The following is a 19235-nucleotide window of genomic DNA, read 5'->3' on the forward strand; positions in this document are numbered from 1 at the left end:
TTAGATACATTGCATATATCCTTGCTCATTTCTTCCTGGCCCCCATGTAACACCTCCAAAATGTTGTTCTGGGATGCTCAGATGATCAGAAAGGAGGCCCCCTGAGGTGGAGGGGCAAGCCTTTACTCAAGTATCTAATAGACATTTATCTCAGAGTTCAGCGCCTTTGGGGGTATTTACCCCCGTCATCCCCAAACAGTTCTTAGACTTGCCAATGTCCAATATGAGTTTCTGAGGTAAAAAGTTGTGTTCCACTGACGGGAAAGGAGGTCCCACTGAGATGGCGGGGCAAGCCCTTACCCCACTAACTAATAGATACTACTTAGTTAGTGGGGGAGGAATGGCTCCTTCATTTCAAAGCACGTCGCCCGTCGGCTTTAGAGACATCTTGCGTCTGTTGTTTCCAAATCTAGGCTCACCAGCATTCTCAGACCAGTGTTAGAGTTTCCTCCTCTAACTTGTTTCCTCCTAAGAAAGGGAAGGTCAACGGCTCCTTCCCAGCCCCTCCAGAATGAGGTTCTTGGATGCCCAGCTGATGGAAAAGGAGCTCCTGCTGAGATGGCGAGGCAAGCCCTTACCCAACTAACTAATATATCTTTATTAGTTAGAGAGGAAGGAATTGCTCCTTCATCTCCCATCACAACACCCTTCTTTCAGCTTTGGAGCCTTCTTGATGCTTTCTACCCTGAAAAGTCTTTAGGCTCACTGGTATGCCCAAACCTCTGCTTTGCATGTGCAATTATTCCTTAGCCCCCTGGAAAATGAAGGTTATGGCCATTGCCTCAGATATCCAGAATGAAGTATGCTCACCTGATGGGAATGAAAGACCCACTGAGATGGTAGGGCAAGCCCTTACCCAAATATTAGGTATGTGTTAGTCTAATATGAAGGAAGGGTTTGATCTTTCATCTGCCAGTACAAGACCTTCAACTTGGGTGGCATCTTTACCCTGTCATTGCCAGTTGTAACTTCAAGTCATCACCGCCCTCAAATCTGTATTAGATACCTTATATGTGCCATTGCCATTCTAAGGGACATTTATGTCTGCCCCAAATCCTCCCAAATGGAGTTCTGAGATGAAATCTATGTTCAGCTGATAGGAAAGAAAGACCCGAGTCTCAGTTGATGTGGTGAGCCCTTACTTTTCTGTTGGAGAGATGGTGATCAAGTAGAATGAAATGAGATTGTTCCTTTGTCTCACAACTTAACACGTTTCAGCTCTAGAATCCTCTTTACATTGACATCATTGAAAAGTTCCTTAGTTCTTGAAGAGGCCTAAATATACATTGGATGCTGCATGTATGTTGTTTCACATTCTCCTCTGGTATAGGGAAAGGCTTCCACCACTGCCTGAAACCTTCAGGACAAGGCTTCGATATGGAAGATCTACTCAGCTGATGGAATCGAAAGACCACTGAGATGGCGGGGCAAGCCCTTGACAATATATTAGACAAATCTAAATCTAATATAGAGAAAGGGGTTGTTCCTTCATCTCACAAGTCCACAGTCTTCTGCGCTGGAGTCATCTGTCCCCTTTCGTCATCGAAAAGTTCACAAGTCGCCAAATTCATGAAAGATGTCTTAGATGTCTTCTATGTGCGGTTTCTGTGTGAATTTCTCCCTTGAATTGTGAAGGGCATACACCTTGCCCTAAACCTATAGAATGTGGCTTTCAGGTGCAGAGTCTGTTCAGTTAAAGGGAAAGGGAAAGGGAGACCCAAGATGGCCTACAATGTTCTTAGCCATCAAGCCAGTCAATATTACCCAGATAGAAAGGTAGAGATTATTATTTCATTTCATTGCACAACCACCTTTTATTTTAGATGCATATTGACTTTGTCATTCCCAAATGTTTTCATAGAATTTGTGAATGTCTCCAAATCTGTTTTAGATGCTTTAAATGTACAGTTCCCCATTTTACTGTGGAAAGAGAAGGCCCTTGCTCAGCCTCTGCAGAATGATCCTCCATTCTTATATTCAGGGGATGTTCTGCTTATAAGAGGACCCAGTCATCTGAGTTTTTTCCAACTGAAAAAGGAGATATAGTTTGTTCCTTCATCTCATAGACCAACAGCCTTAAGCTCAGAAATTTTCCTTTCCCCACCATCATTGAAAGATCCCTTAGGTTCATGGAGAATCCAAAATATTCGTTAGATACACTATGCAGTTCTCCCTGTGGAAGAGTATCTTCTCCTGCCCCAAACCTCTAGAATAAGGAGATTGAAACTATACTCATTTGACGAGGAAAGCCCTTATCCATATATCTGATTTTATTGTTATTCAGCCATGTCTAGTTGTACGTGATTCCATGGACTTGTCTGTGGGTGAGTTTTTGTTTTTTTGTTTTTGTTTTTTGGCAAAGATACTAGTGTGGTTTGCCATTTCCTTCTCCACCGTTGTCTCCATTTTTGTAGATGAGGAACTGAGATAAATAAGGGTTGCAAGTAACTTGCTTAGGATCACCCAGCTAGGAAGTATTAAGTGTCTGAGGCCAGATTTTCACCTAGACTCCAGGCCCAGTGCTCTGTCCCCTGCAGTGCCATCTAGCTGCTCCTTTATGTATCTGATAAGTGTTACTCAAGAAGAAAGGGAGGGATTGCTCCTTCATCTCACAGCACAGCATCCTCCAACTTTGGAGATATCTTTACCCTGTCGTCCGCAAAGAGTCCTTGGATTTGCCGATCCCTTAAACCTGTAATAGATGTATCTAACAGATTTTTTTCCTTTTATTTTTTTTCTGGAGAACTAAAAGACATCTATCTCTGCCCAGGTCCTCTAGAATGAAGATCTGAGTTGCAAATTTTACGTGGCTGATGGGAAAAGAAGATCCACTGAGATGGTGGGGCTAGCCCTTGTCCTTCTGCCTTAGAGATGTTACTAAGACAGAAAGTAAGGGTTTGCTCCATCATTTCACAGCACAACATCTTCCAGCTTTAGAGGCGTCCCGATCCCGTCGTTCACAAACAGTCCTTAGGCTCGCCATCACCTAATATGTGTTAGATGCCTTAATGTGTACATTTTCTTAATAAACTTTCTCCTTTTAACAGGATAGGGTAATGCCCCCTCCCTGACTCCTCCGGAATGAGGCTGTGATAGTCAAACTTTGCTCAACTGGTGGGAAATGGAGACACAGAGCTGGCGAGGTCATCCCCTGCCATTCTTCCTTAGAGATGTTGCTCAGATATAAAGGAAGGGATTGCTCCTTCATCTCCCAGCACAACACTCTTCAGCCCTGGAGGCATCTTCACTTTGGCATTCTTCAACATTTCCTGGGAATCCAAATATTTTTGATGCTACATAGTTTCCATATATGTTTATTTCAGCTTATGGTAGGGAGAAGGTACCAGTCTTTTTTATTCCACTTCAGGGAGAGACTCTTAGATTCCTGCTGTGCTCATCTCTTTGGAAAAGGAAACACTGGGAGATGGTGGGGCAAGCTCTTTCTTCATAGAGGAGTTATCTTACTCAGGGCTAATAATGGCTTTACTTCAGCACAAGGCCCTTCTTCACACGGGTCATCACTTCCCCAGGGTCCTCCAAAGTTTCCTCAGGCTCACAAGTACCCTATGAGATATGTGTAGTTCTTTATTTCTGGATGGGACAAGGAAGCATACTAGCCTCTTGCTGATGGTAAAAGATAACAATGGAAGATGGTGAGGCAAGCCCTTTTTGAGCAGTGAGTCATTTTCCTCAGCTACAAATGAAGGACTTGCTTCTTTATCTCAAAAGCACAAAGACCTTCAGCCTTGAGTTCATCCTGTCCTTGATATGCTCAGAAGTTTTCTTAGGTTCCACAAGGCCACCAAATAGGTATTGGATGCCATATGTGTTTAGTTGCCCTATTTCTATCTAGAATATGGAAGGGTACCAGAATTTCCTCTTTGGGAGAGGCTCTTAGATTCTGGCTATTCTCAACTCTCCAGAAAAAAAACAAACAAACGAAAACCAAAAACACAGAGATGCTTGCTCAAGCTTTTTTAAATCATAGTTGATTGCTATTATTCAGCTGCTAGACAAGAGTTTGCTTCTTTATCTCAAGGTACTGTGTGCTAAAGATACTTTAGCATCAGGGCCCTCTTGTCTCTGATATCTTCAAATGTTCTTTAGGCTTGCCAAGGAATCCCAGGTACCTTTGAGATGCCAGGTATGGGCAGTTCCCCAGTTCTGCTTGGGTCAGACAAGAGTATAAGGCCTTTTTCTGCTATTTCTAGGAGAGACTTATTGCTTAGTAGGACACTCGCTTCTGAGAAAACACTGGGAGATGGCCCTTTTGTCAGAGCTGATACAACTGCTAAGTTTGTACTTTATCTCAAAACACAAAGTCCTGGCATGTGAGCCATCATGATACTGGGGTCCCTAGAAATTTCTTCTGGCTCCCCGAAGCCTCCAGATATGTATTACATGACTTGTGTGTGGAGTTCTCTATTTCATACTGTGACAGCAGAGGGGATTAGGTCCTTCTCCTCCATTTTAGGGAAAGGTTCATTGAATCCTGCTTCAATTAATGGGAAAAGAAAACAACGGGGAGATAGCGAGTCAAGTCCTTTCCCTAATAATTGATCAATTTTTATTTGTATTGCTTCTTCCTCTCTGCACAGAGAGCCTTTATAGCATTATAGCCATCACTTCCCTGGTTTTCTCAGTAGTTTCCTCCAGCTCAACATGGCTCCAAAATATGTATTATATTTCTTATAGATGAAGTTCCCCATTTCTACCTGAGATATTGATGGATTTGACGCCTCCCTCTACCATTCTAGAGAAATGTTTATTGATTCCTACTCCACTCGACTTATGGAAAAGAAAACTTGGAGAGATGGCGGATCAAGCCCTTTTTCTGGTAGTTGAGTGATTTTGCACAACTGCTGCTAATTAAAGGCTTGCTTCTTCATCTCAAAGCACAAGGTTCTTCTCAGCCATCTTGTCCTTGATGTATCCAGATGTTTTCTCAAGATTACCGAGTGTCTGATATATGGACTACCTTCTATGCAATTCTCTATTTCTACCAAAGACAGCAAAAGATACTACGCTTTCTTTCACCATTCCAGGGGTATTGTCATTGATTCCTGTTCTACTCAGCTTATAGGAAGAGAAAACAAGGAGAGATGGCGGGTCAAGCCCTTTTTCTGGTAGTTGAGTGATTTTGCACAACTGTTGCTAATTAAAGGCTTGCTTCTTCGTCTCAAAACACAAAGCCCTTCAGCATTGCAGCCATCTTGTCCCTGGTGTCCCCTGAAGTTTCCTCAGGATTATCAAGGTGCACACACACTTAGATAATGCCATGAATGCACAAATCCCATTTCTACCTGGGACTACAAAGAGATCTCCAGTGCCCAAGAACCATAGAACGAAGCTCTTCATTTCTTGCTAAAAGCACAAGATCCTTCATCCTTGTAGCCACCTTTATGTCCAGCCTCTTCTGAAGATTCCTTAGGACAGCTAAGGCCCAGAGGAATGTTTTAGATTTCACCTATGCCAACTTATCTTTTCCTGCCTGAGTCAGTTTAGGATACCAGGTCTTCTTCTGCCATCCTAGTAAAACTCATTGCTTCCTACTCTGCTCGGCTGATGGAAAAAGAGAAAATACTAAGAAATAGATGGTCAAGCCCTTTTATTTGGAAATACAGCAGTCTTGGCACATGATAGTGAAGGGATTGCTGCTTTAGGAGCACTGGATTCTTTGTGTGTTTTATATCTTTGAAAGCTCCTAGTAGGGGAATGTTGTATACAAAAGGGCCTTGCCCCAGAAGGAATATTCCCAATTTTATCCCAACCAGTGCTATGTGTAAAATGAGGCTGAACCAAAAAGGCTTAGTTCCCATCCAACTTTTATCTTCAACCCTATGGTCCTAAATCATCTCTCTCTCAAGACAATTTTCCTTATCTGTAAAATGTCATTGTTGGAGTCAGTCAACTTTCAAGTCCCTTATAAGCTAACCATGTACAGTCCTTTAATGCTATATCACTTGGCCTCTCAGAATTTGTTTCTTCTTCTGAATCTAACAATTAGAAAGGTTGCTGGGCCCAGAAGACTCAGTTACTGGGCCTTCTGTTTCTCCCAGGATCTTCTCTGCCCTGCAAATTGTGTTTGAGGTTAGTCCTGCAGGAGGTTGGCCTGTCATGAAAGTGGTCAAGCAGGTCCCAACTTTAGTTGTTTATGCTTTCAACCAGGAGTTTTGAGGGAAAATATTTAAGTTTAGGTTTTTTTTTAACTTTATGACTTTCTCCTTAGTAGGTAGAAAGGTACCGAGTACAGTATAGATCAGGTATGCACTTTTTGATAAGACTTGAAACTGAATAACTATAACATAACTCTTATTACTAGGATTATGAAAAATGGATAAAGAAACTAAAGCATGTTTTGAATCAGAGCTTCCATTGTCAGGTTTTTACTCCAAGAAAGTCACTTATAAAAAAAAACTCATGTTTACCAAAATATTTATCACAGCACTTTTTTGTGACATTAAAGGACTAGAACCAATGTAGATTTCTATTATTTGGGAAATGACTAAACAAATTATAGTGTTTATGCCTAATGGAATATTAGTGCACCATTAGAATCAACAAATATGAGGAACCCTGAGAAACATGACAAGATTTATATGAACTGCTGGTACCAAGCAAAGTATGCATGCAGAACCAGTAAAACATTCAGTATAATGGCATAAATATATGTAACAAGAACAACAAAACCATCAAAAATGGATGCTTCAAAGGAAGATGCTTGACCTGGAAAAAAAAGAAATGAGAAAATACTTTTTCTCATTTTCTTTCACAGGTAGTGATGAATACTATATGTAACATTCAATTTTATGATATATTTGGTTAATTTTTTGGAACTTTTCCTTTCTTTCCCTTTTGTATTCTTTATTATAAGAGCCAGTTGTCTGGAAAGGATTGTGGGAAAGATCTAGTTAGAAATATAACTGATATGAAAGAAGGATTCATCAATAACAATTTATATATTTTAGAAATATATAACTACTCCTTTAACCAGTTATCTTTGAGCAAGGGATACAGCTTTTCTGGAACTTTCCATGCAGTTCAATATGTGGCCAGTTTAGGGAAGAAATAATAGGACCTCTTCTATTCCTCCAAGGAGAAAAGGGAAGATCCTTACTACCCTGCTTCATCACTTCTAGTCGTATGGCATCAAGTCAACTATATCCTTGAAGTTTTCAGGAGAACACGCATGCATGATCTCTGAGAGTGGCGTCCAAAGGGCATCCATGCGCCAAGTCCTGCTACGTGGAATATTGGACAGCTGAAAGCCTTCTAGCTCTAATTCTAGCCCTCTGCTCCTATTACTGTTTCTCTTTTGTCTTCCTACTCTGCTCTGCTGATGGAAAAAGAGAAAATACTAAGAAATAGATGGTCAAGCCCTTTTATGATTATGATAGTCATAGTCATATATTGTCTTCAGTTTACTTGTCTGTAAAATATTGAGACTGAATTTACTGCTTCCTTTAATTCCTTTCACCTCTATATGTATGATCTTAAATAATTTTCCTTTTCTAGACATCAGTTTCTGCCTTGGTAAAACGAAGGGATTATAAGTGATATGCTCTCAGGGCCCTTCCCACCAAAGATCTGTGATCCCATGATCTTATATCATGATCCTCCATAAGTAGTTTTTAAACCACCTTAGGAAAAGTACTAAGTTTTATACTTGTCTGTTGGTCCATTCACAAATTTGTTTGCTGTTGTTTTTGGTCTTTTTTTATCTGAAAGGTATAAATCCATACAGGGCAGGCTCGTGAGTCCCTCATGATGCTTTTGTAGTTTGCTCAGCCTCTTGTTGTTCTTCTTAGTATCTCTTGTGGGGATCTTAAACCTTGGAATTCATTAGTCTCCTCATCTCAGCATCTTTCCTCCTCTTTAGCAGCATCCTACTTCCTTTCCTTTGTCTTCCCAACTTCCTTTTTCTTCATCTCTGTAGCTTCTTTTTTATCTGTAACTCCTCATATCCTCCTACCTATTCACATGTGGCCTTCTTCATAATTCCTGAATTGTCCAGATCACCTACATTAGTCCTTCTTTGGCTCTAATTCCTAAATTCTCCACTTTTGGATTTTCTGTTAGTCAGGTATAATTGAAATACTTGTCTCCTCAAGGAAAAAAATTCCAAAGTAGACTAAACAAAGTACACCTGAAACATTATTATTTTCTAGGTACATTGATCTTGTTCCCTAAAAATTTTGCTGATCCTTCTCCTCCTCCAGCTGAAAATAGAAGCTGAAATTTTTCTAGAGAATTTTGAATATGTCCATAGAAGCTATGACATTTGGTGCTTTCCTTTTTTTTCCCCAAAGCTTGTGTGACAGAGCTATCATAAGATAGTATCTCAATCTAAAATCCTGGACTACTAATCACAAAGATCTTTATCTCTTTAGTGAAAATATATTCATAGAACATTCATTTCTGAACATACCATAGTCTAGAATGTAACCTCTTCAAGGGGTTCAATATTTTTCATTGTTCTATCCCTACCATCTGGCATAGGGCCTTGAATTTAGTATAAGTTAATTTGTAAATATTTATTAAGCATGGCTACGTGGCAGGTACTGTGCAAAGTGCTGGAAATACAAAAAAGAGGCAGTCCCTGCCCTCAAGGAGCTTACAGTATAATGGAGGAAACTACAGACACACACACACACATACACATACACACACACACACACATACACACACAAATAATAGAGAAAGCTCTAGAATTAAGATGGGGTGGTAAAGGCTGCCTATAGAAGATGGAATTTTAGTTTAGACTTAAAGGAAGCCATTTACAAAGTACTGAATAAATGTTGATGTTGTAAATTGAATAACTGAAATTCCTAATCTTGCTCATTGTTTCTTATCTCAACTCTCCAAATCTGTGAGATCCTACAGCTACTGGCAACTGGCCTTTCATTCTTCTGTGGTTACCCTTTTTTCTAATTTATTGTGTTAACTTAGTGCTTTTGTATATGTTCTGAGAAAATAGAACATTCTGTACCAGCTTCGATTAGGCTTTTGAGGTCATATCACAGAAGGGAGCCAAAATTATTCAACAGTTTGGAAAATTTGTAGTAATGATGTTGCCAAGGTTTGTAGAACTAATCATTTTCCTTTCCATTCTACATTCACCTCAAAATACATCCTGTGGAACTATTTGATTTCTTTTCTTTGTTCGACCATCAGCTAAGGCTTAAGAGAGATGGTTTTGCCATTTGTTTTAGTCCTTCTTTGTCGCGTCTATCAGTGGGTGCCCAGATAGTCTCCCCTGGATAGCTTTGTACCGTATGGTCTTTGGAAAATAGGCAAGGAACACGTTGTTATGCAATGGGTTCTCGAAGCAGAGACTCATATGGTGGTCTTTAGAGGACAAGGAGGAGCACCTAATAGACAAGAGCCACACTGGGCCAGGACTATCCCAATCGGTCCCTTTTTCACCCAGGCCATGTTGACATTTAGCCATCTGTTTGATAAGACTATGACTATCACAACCCCATTGCTTGTACGTGGATGATGTAGCATTTAGTGCTTTCTTTTTTCTTCCCTAAAGTCTATGTGATAGAGCCATCATAAGATAGTATCTACTCAGTCTAGAACCCTGGACTATTAATCAAAAAGATCTTTATCTCTATCCAGTAATGCTAACTCCCATGTATACCTGTCATCTTTTTGTGTATGGTAGTCCTCTAAGTAGGCAAGTGATTGGTGATAAATGAATGTAGACTGACTCAATCAAGGGACATCCAACTAGCCCTGAAGATCTTCAGGCGGAAAAAGCTTAAGTCTTATGCTGTATGCTCTCATTTCACAGCCTGGGTTTCCACATTGTTTCCATCAGATCACAGAATTCCTATCTCAAAACAACTGTTATCTCATAATTCAAGAAATAAACAAAGAAGGAGGAGTGCTAGATTTTGTTCTTAGATTAACCAGCATGTCAGGCCTTCCATCTTCCTATCTAAAATAGGATTATTATAGCTAAACTTTTTATGAATTCCTTGGATAAAATATCTACTGTATCTCCAAAAGTAGTGATAAAAGTTTAAAAGACAATAAAGAAACAAAGACTTTAAAGAAATATTTACCACTTGAAAAATGAAAAAGACTTTTTTTTTCTCTGAAAGAAATGCAGAAGCAAAATATTTGTCCCAAATAATAAACAACATGATGTGCTTTTTTGTTTTCTTAAGTCCTGAGAAGTTCTTTATTTGTGGCTATACTGTGAGCTGAATCAGGAAATGTTGGAGACTCGGGCATACATCCATTTGTCACTTGAACCAAGTATTTCCTAAGTCTACCAGGTATAGAGCATAGTGCTAGGTGTTCTTCAAGTGGTCTTCACCAGACTCCTGATCTTTTGAATTCCATCCCACCATCTTGAGCTGTACCCCAGATTATTTATTCCCTTGTATCCTCACACATACACACAACCTCTTTGGATATCGAACTTAACTCATTCTTAGATGGGAAAAGAAAGAAAAATGATATTGTTTTCTCATACAGCAGGAGCATCTGTGGGGGAAACTATTTACTTAGAGAGGCAGTGATGGGGAAGAACCAGAAGACTAAAAATCTGTCCCTAGTTTGGCCCGTCAATAGAGGGACATTCAGGAAACATTTACATGCCTGGTGCCATTCCTAGCACTGAAAATTACAAAGAAAAGTAAAAACCATTTTTGCCTCAAGGTGCTGATATTCCAATAGGTAAAACAGCACATACATAATGAATATATACAAGGGAGATACCTTTCCCTACAAAGCTCTTTCCTCTTCCAAATTTCCTTATTACTGTCCATTTCAGTGTTTTCCTAAAATCTTCTCCTTCCCTTTATATATCAAATCATCTGTCTACCCTTGCAATTTCTTTCTCTACAATATTTCAAGTCTCCTTACTTCTCCAGCTACCACCTTATTTCATCCTTTTATTACCTCTTGCCCAAACTATTGCAATGGCCTCCTAATTGACCTCCTTGCCTCTTCTCTTCCCAATTTCAGCTATTTTTCATGTAAGTGACAGAGTGATTTTTGGAATTTCCATTCTCCTAGGTAGTTATAAATCCTTTGGTGCATGAATTCTCTAAGTTTTGATCTAAAGTCTTATAAATTAAAGGCTGGAAAATGGTCTCTGGTCTCTGGTTCTTACTTATTTATAAATGGTTTTCTCCTCAGAATATCTCTGAAACCATTAAATACATAGAATCACCATGAATATAAATGGTATGGGATTGGCTCTATTGCAGTTAGCAAGCTACCTGTGTCTAATATTCTTCACTTCTCTCTTTTGGGATTGTAAAACATTGAATTATTTTCTTTAAAGAGCTAAAGAGGTAGAATTATTTATAATTTTTTCTGGGTTGGTGAGTGAGGTAACAAACTGTGAAGAGGCATTTTAAGTAGAAAGTCACTTTTTATTGAATGTTTCGTTTATTCCAAAGTCCCAGCTTAGCAGAGAAATCATGGGTAAGTCATGCCCACCCAATACAGTGGCAAAGAGCCTGGGAGGTACTTCTATAAATAGTTTTAAGATTCTGTACTGAAGGCCTTGGATTTGGAGCTAAGCGTTTTTCCTAGGAAGGGTTTTGTTTATGTAATTCTCTGTTCGCTAGGTTCCTGTTCAAGTCTCATGACCTTTCAGGCCAAATGGTCTTCCCTCTTAATAAATCATTTTGCTCCAAAGAGGGAGCTATGTTGACAAGCTCCCTTTTAAAAGAGGCTTAAAATATGGAGCCCTAAGAATGTTATTATTACTGTATCATATAATGATATAGTCACTTACCATTTCAGAATGTATACTTGGGCTACAAGGTCATTCTTCATACAGGGCTCACACATCTCAGCCCAAGAAATCAAAAATTTAATGCTAAAGAGTCTCAATCCTGAATCTCATCATGCTAATTTTATACTATTCTATTTATTTTTTTATGATTTATACCATTCTAGTTCTAGAGCTGAAAGGAGCCTCTGAGGCCCTCCTGTCCAACTCTGCATTTTACAGAGGAGGAAACTAAAATGTAGGAAAATTAAGGATTTAGCCCAAGGTTAGTGAGTCAACTAGCATTTATTGTACACCGGTTACTTGGCTAAGAGCAGGACGTTCAGAGATAGTCCTCGGCCCACAGTGAGTTCAAAAGGCAAAAAGTGGCAAAACTGAGATTGAAGTTTGCCCTCTTTCCCCTGGACCAGGCTACAGCCTTCTTCATCAAATGTACTTTGGGGTCATCAGGGGAAAAGACTTAAAGGGATTCTCACTTGGCTAAAATTTATGAAGCAACTGAGTCTGTATTCCCTTTCTCAAGCTTATTCACTGAATGTTGAGTCCCATGTTGTGCCTCAGCTTTGACATTTTTCTCACATATGCTTCTAGAGAATGTTGTTTGTTGCTTCTTTGTTTGTATAGAATACTATTGCTATCAGTTGTGAAAAGTTCCCACTAACACGTAGGGAGACAGTGGGTTGATGGCCAATGATGTATCACTTGAACTTTTCTTGGTATCACAAAATTGTTTGTCTCATTTTGGTTTTCCAGTGTACTATTTGGTTAATATTTACATCACTAGAGCTTTATTTTTACAGGTATGAGACAACAGAGGACCAATTGTAGGATAACGAATGCTGAATGTTTTATATGAGTGTCTAACCATGTCTATGTGTTGTTTTTTTATGTTTTCACAGGAACATTTCACCCCTGAATGCAAGTTCAAAGAATCAGTGTTTGAAAATTATTATGTGACGTATTCATCAATGATCTATAGACAACAGCAGTCGGGCAGAGGATGGTATTTGGGGCTTAACAAAGAAGGAGAAATAATGAAAGGAAACCATGTGAAGAAAAATAAGCCGGCAGCGCACTTCCTTCCCAAACCACTGAAAGGTAAATCTGGTCTTTTAGAAGTAAGAGTTGTATTTTCATAAATACTAAATCTCAGTTTTGAAAGTAAAACATAGTGTTACCATGCTGGGCCATTTCTGGAAAAGGTCACTGTCATCATATAACACTTGAAACCATTAAGGTAATCATGGACATGTCTGCTAACTTACTCTCATCACAGTTGATGTTCTTCAACCCTGGCCACACTACCTTGCCAGGAGTCACTTAGGCAACATGGCCCGAAGCAAGGCCTAAAAGCATCTGGAACAAATGGCACTAATTCCTTGCTCTTTGCTTAAATGATGCTTCACACCTTTTACTTAAAAGGGCAGAGAAAGGAAGACTACAGTTTTTTGTCTAAATTTCCATTATTTTCACTTTAAGGCAAAAAAAAAAATCATGGTGACTGAGAAAATCAAATCTAGAGAGCTTCTTTCCAAATCTTCCGGGTCTTCTATTAAAATTGATTTTTACCCAGCATGAGCCATCGCCTGCCCCAAAGCCCTCGGGTCGAAGCTCATGTGGAAATTCCAGATAAGCCTAGGAGTCAGCTGCCAAGGAAGGGAGGAGAAAGGAGGGATCTGAAGCTCACCTTTCCTGTGTGCAGACGTCATCTACTGTCTCTTTTGTATTTTTCAGTGGCTATGTACAAAGAACCATCCCTTCACGATCTCACTGAATTCTCCAGATCTGGAAGTGGTACCCCCACCAAAAGCCGCAGTGTCTCCGGAGTGTTAAATGGAGGTGGCAAATCCATGAGTCCTAATGAATCAACGTAGCCAGGTTAAGGCAAGTCCAAGTGCTCTATACTGGAACCTTACCTCCGGATGCAGTTGAATTCTTAATGGCGGTCTTTCATCCAAATGGCCAATTTTAGAATAAAACCCACCAAATATGCATAGGTTTCCCCCCTCCTTCCCTTTTATCATCTACTATATCTGCTGGCTAGCAGTGAATATAGTCCACTAATACAGAAAATGATGTGCTCATGCATATCACAAGGCCCAGGTTAGCAGACAAAACCCAATCTATGGGGGGGGGGGGAAATTGGACAGTCAATATCCACATCCCCTTTTCCCATAGCCTCTCATCCTGTCCCCTTCCCCACCCCCGGGGTTACCTATGCTTGGTGGAAAACCAAACCAAACCAAACCAAACCAAACCAAACAACACTTAACAGCACACACTGCTGATATGAATTTGCTTTGTAACCAAGGGGGAAAAAAAAGACCATTTTTATTCTTCGAGGGGATTCTCAAAACTTTCCACTTTTATTGGGTCAAACCAATCAATCTAACCATTAATCAGTTTTCTTGTCTTTTTTCTTTGCTTACTGTTTTATATCTACGCTTGATAAAATTCTTTCTTTAATTTAGAGTAGCGCAACCTTTTTTTTTAATTTCCAAATTCAAATGGTTCTCTCGCTCTGCGTCTTTCAAATCAAACTCTACTTCAGGGTTGGAACTGAGTCGGCATCTCAGGCTTAAGTTTTCTGTGGTGATTTTGACACATGATGATCAATACATTTTTATAGGTTTGTTTAGCCCCCTGGTCAAGTTTTTGTGTTGACCCTCATGTGTAGAAATCTTGTCACCCCCTGGTCAGTGGAAGATAACATTAAGGTTAACAGCAATCCGCCAGTGTAGACATATGTAAACATGTGCAAAACAATTATCGTGGCTTCTATTCTAAAGACAGAAACTGTGGAATGAAGTGATGTCGTTTATCGTGTTGTCGTGTTGTTGTTTTTTTTTTCCTTTGGGTGAGAATTGTCTTACTTGTAGAAGTCCTCCTGTCGATGTATTGGACTCATGAATATCGTGTCTATGGCAGTGTTAGGACAGGTTAGCTTTAAAATGCATATAACTTATACTGCTACTGGAAAAGTGTTGCCATTTAGTTAGATGTCCATTTAGCTCACCCTATCTGTTGCATGGGAGAAAGTGGGAGTCTTGACATCGAGTTGCATGACACGTCTGATTTATGTGTATTAATCTTTGTGGAATCTTGTGCTCCCAAACTGAGTGGAGCGACTCTAGACAGGCCGCTGTCTGTCTTGTACAAAAGAGGCATGTGTTATCTCTTACATATATATATATATTTATACACATGCTCTAAATAAACTGTTTCTATTAAGATGTCCTTTTCTAAACAGCTAGTTAATTGAGCAAAAAGCTCTATTTGGATTCTAGGTTGGAAACTAGTCTGTAAACACATTTGGAGTTTTAGTCAGGCAAGGGGGAAGGAGACCATTCTCCTCTATCTGAATGAGTATAAGGGTACTTCTTACCTGGAAACAGCTTCTGCTGTAAGAAGGGAAGATGGTGAATGACCAGAGAGGTGGAATAGAGATTTAGGCAAGCTTTTCAGGGCGCTACGAAAGCCCACGTAGCATGCCCGTGCAGACACATTTGGGAGGGGCCTAACCCCAGAGCCTTCTGGCCTCGCACCCCTACCCGCTTAGCTCACTTTGCAGGTTAGCCGGCTGGCCGACCTACCCAGTCGTCACCCTGGAGCTCTTGGTCTCCTTGAGTTTGACTAGGAGACACGTGGGAGAGCTCTTCAGGGCAGCCTGACAAGTTTAGACAGTTGACCTGTTCAGTCAGGCTAGAGCCTGGAGAAAGTTTGAGCTGATCTGCATCCGCAACACTTTTTAAACCGACCAGTGGATGCCCAGTCCTGCTTTTGTTTTTGCCTGGGTTTACATTGGGTTGAGGGAAGTTAGCCCGCTTCCTCTCCCCACAAAACGGGAATTTGAAGGCTGACGCTAACTGGCCCTTACCGGGCCACTGCTGTCCCCTCAGTCAGCGAGGGCTTGTTCTGAGCGTAGCTTGAGTGTAAAGGTTTGAGGGAGCCAGCCCTTCTTCTGGCTCAGTGCAAGTCTTGTAATATAGAATCCCCGGGCCCAGGGCTTCAAAAGAATGCTTCCTCTGGAAGACCCTTCCCAAGGTGACAGTGCTGAAGCTAGAATGCTGTCCTTATTATCAAGGTTTCCAAAACTCTGACCAACACACTGTGGGCACACACACTCACACACAGTAGTCTGCAACAGCATACTCTTTATCTGCTTTCATCATCACCATCCCTCCATAGTGAACTTCTTTGTGTGCATGGTCCTGTCTTAAGCACTGTACAAAATATTAAAAACAAAAAAAATCAAAAAACAAACAAACAAACAAACAAAAAATCCATTGCTTCCCTCAAGCAGTTTCCACATCTATGAAGACAACACAAATGTCCAGAATCCGAGCTCTTTTTCATTCACTCCTGTGGTCCACTAGTTGTGTCTGTACCATGTGAGAATATACTCCTCATCACCAGTGAGACCTAGAAGGATGCCGCAGGATCAGAAGGGAGGAGAATGAGGGAACATCTGGGAAGGACAAGTGTTCTTTACTCAGTCCAGAAGAGTTTTGCGGCTGCCATCCCCTTTCCTTCCCCCTCCACCCCCACCCCCCCGCCACATACACCCACCCCTCCTCAGCCCAGGACCGTGTTGCCACCATTTGCTTTGGTGATTTTTCTAAGAAAGAGCATTCCCAATTCAAGCACCTTTGACCCAAAGTTTCCAAATCTTTCCAAGCATCCCACTTTTCAAATATCCATATGTGAAATTGAATTAGAGTCTAACCATTTGTAGTAATCGTTAATGGGGATAATATATAAGGGTGGGTGGACGAACTACAAGTTCGTGGGACCCGACCGGATCACTCCGGTTAGGTAATCTTAAGAGAGAGCAAGAAGACCTAGGGCAAAGGGTGTGAAGAAACAAGTGGTCAAAAAGCATTGCATTTCCCATTTTAAAGGAAAAAAGTTAAAGGAAAAGATCCATTGTGCTAGAGTTTGGTCAACAGAAAACTTTTCCCACATCCCTACCATTCTGCTTCTGTAATTGTAAATTTCATTTACAGAAACAAGTGGCTCACCGAAGAGATGCCTGGACATTTGCAGCCAAAACATGTAAACATTTTTACGATCCACAGTTTTGTGCATTAGTGACCATAATTCCATCCACAAAGAGCAAGGTCTCATGGTCTGTCTTGCCTAGCTTCACTCTCCTAGAAAGAAACATCTGGCCGCCATGCTGGACTCTTGTCCAAAGCCCACAGTGTGCCCCCCACCCAACATAACACCCTTCGAGTTATGCTGGGAACTCTCTGGCCCGTGCTGTATTAACAAGAGATGTTTCTAGTTGCCGACTGCTCCGTGGCATTGATGAAGAGAATCCCAACCCTCCTGAAGTAGTGTTTTGATGTTAAATATTTCATTATCTATCCCAACTGGTCTTTTTCCTTAATGTGTTATTGCTTTGTAGAACTTTGTTCGAATCTGTAAAAATAATGTGGAAATAATAACCTGATTAAATGTATGTCTTGCTATATGGTGTTGGTTTCTTTAGGACAAAATGAAGCAGCCCTTATGCTGACTTCAAAGGAATGCTTAATGTTCTCGATTTTTCTCGTCTCCTATATTCTAATAAAGCATCCAGAAGAGTACATTATATTTATATTGTTCTTGATTATTCGACTTCTCTTTTGAGTGTATTTTGAGGATGTTTGTAACACCCGTGTTCTGTCATGGTGCAGTGAGGTTCTCAACAACATACAACCTGGACCCGATTTTCAATCTCTGGCATCAAAACCAATTCACCAAATTCCAATCCGATTTCTCTTCTTGCACCCTAACTGAAATAGACAGATCCTCCACACTCACCAAATCCCCCCTCCCCCCTCTCCCTCCCCCCCAACCCAGGGCTCAGGGGATGCTCAAGATCTTTGGGAATGCTGCCAAATATTTGGCTGGAGGACCAGCCCAAAGGGAGTGTTGGATGGTCAAATAGATGAAAAGAGCTCCCTGACCTGTGAAAATGCCCTCTCTATGGTAATTCTGTACTCTAAGGTGCCCAGTGTTGGAAAAGGGCGACTGCATGTGCCCATGCCATGTCTATTTGGTAATGTAAATAGTCGTGTGTACTCTTGTAAGAACTTGTTTTCAACTCTGTAATGTTATCAAATACAGTAAGAAAAAAAATGCATCCAGGCTAGTGAAAAGCTCAACTGTTGTTGGTTAATGGCCTGGCCTGTTGGCTCTGAGTGTATGACTTTCTGATGTCCGTGTTGCACAGTGAGTAACGGCAGCCTGAATAAAGCATTCATTCAAAGGCATTCGTTGTGTGACTGAGTCAATGATGCACACACACCACACACGCACATACACACGGCCCCAGTGTTCTTTAGCAACAGGGAACTTTCCTCTTTCTCAGTGGGATTAATAAGGTACCGATACATTTAAAAGCTCTCTTCATTCGGCCCCACATCTGCTTAGCAGAAATGCCCATCAGAGAGCCCTGTGTGCAAACCAGAGAGCTCATTACCTCAAGGGCTATCGGCTTCTTCCGCTCCTTCCACTCCTCCACATACTAGCCTGGAAGGCACTGGGCCACCTCTGCGGCCTCACCAGAGGCCAGATTTCCAGATTCAGGATTCAGGAGCATTCCTCAATGTCTCACATTGGCACGTTTCTCCTTTGGACGAGGAGGAACGGCTCCTTCCCTTCAGAGTCATGCTGGAGAGAGCTGAAGCCTTTGGCCCACAGTCCTAGAGGGAAGGGGTGCTTGGCAAATAGATACTCACCATACCCTCCGGGTGTAGCATGCTTGGGTAGAAATCTCCCACCTTCCATGTATCGAGGATGCGACACCCCACTATGCTGGGCAGTTGGGGTATTCTGCGCCGCCCCCGCCCCCCCCCACTTCTTTCAGAGGAGAGAGCTGAGACTAGAATTTAGAACCGTAATCCCAACAAGTGGCAGAGTCCAAATTCAAATCCAAGCCTCTGCCACTAACAAATGGCCAAACAGCCCCTATTGGTTACTGTTAACCTCTAAGAGACCACACATTCCCTGGAATCTCTGGTCCAGATGCTTGTATTGTTGTGTCGTCTTTTGCTCAGAGCCTGTTGCAATACTCGTATATCTTTTTATAAATCCGATATATAAGATACTCCCTATAGTAGGCGTCAAACAGGAGAAATGGTTATAAGCAAAGGGGCATTCCCAACTTGGCTGATCTTAATCCCTCCTCTTGGATTTGACAGCTTTGTTTGTTTGTTTCTTTCTTTCTCCTCCCCTGACCTAAATAATCTTGCCTGAAGCACAGATTTCTTTATCTGAGAAATCATCGCCTTCGAATATTCATACTAAGGATAACAAGAAGAGAAAGGGAGCTGGCTTTCATCCTACAGTGAGGAGTCTGTGGGTTTCTTACCGAGTTCTTTTCCCTCCCACCATATTCCCTCAAATCAGAAAGTTTACTGAACTGATAACTGAAGCCACAGGAAGGTTTCCCACTGAATAAAGTGTTTTCTCAGTTCTGATTTCT

At 41.0% G+C, this 19235-nt stretch overlaps 1 protein-coding gene across 7 annotated transcripts in view; it reads left to right on the forward strand.

The window, feature by feature from the left end:
• Positions 1 to 18021, forward strand: part of FGF13 (fibroblast growth factor 13) — a 532490-nt gene extending 514469 nt beyond the window's left edge. For 6 of the 7 annotated variants that reach the window (XM_051968480.1, XM_051968484.1, XM_051968481.1 and 3 more), the window contains 2 exons: positions 12661 to 12859; positions 13496 to 18021. In XM_051968480.1, coding sequence (XP_051824440.1) covers positions 12661 to 12859; positions 13496 to 13635 — 339 coding nt within the window. In that variant the 3' untranslated portion in view covers positions 13636 to 18021. The remainder of the gene's footprint in view (positions 1 to 12660; positions 12860 to 13495) is intronic. The other variant, XM_051968479.1, reaches the window with a different exon arrangement.
• The last annotated feature ends 1214 nt before the right edge of the window (positions 18022 to 19235 follow it).

The sequence above is a fragment of the Antechinus flavipes genome, chromosome X (genome assembly GCF_016432865.1).
Source record: "Antechinus flavipes isolate AdamAnt ecotype Samford, QLD, Australia chromosome X, AdamAnt_v2, whole genome shotgun sequence".
Taxonomy (NCBI): Eukaryota; Metazoa; Chordata; class Mammalia; order Dasyuromorphia; family Dasyuridae; genus Antechinus; species Antechinus flavipes.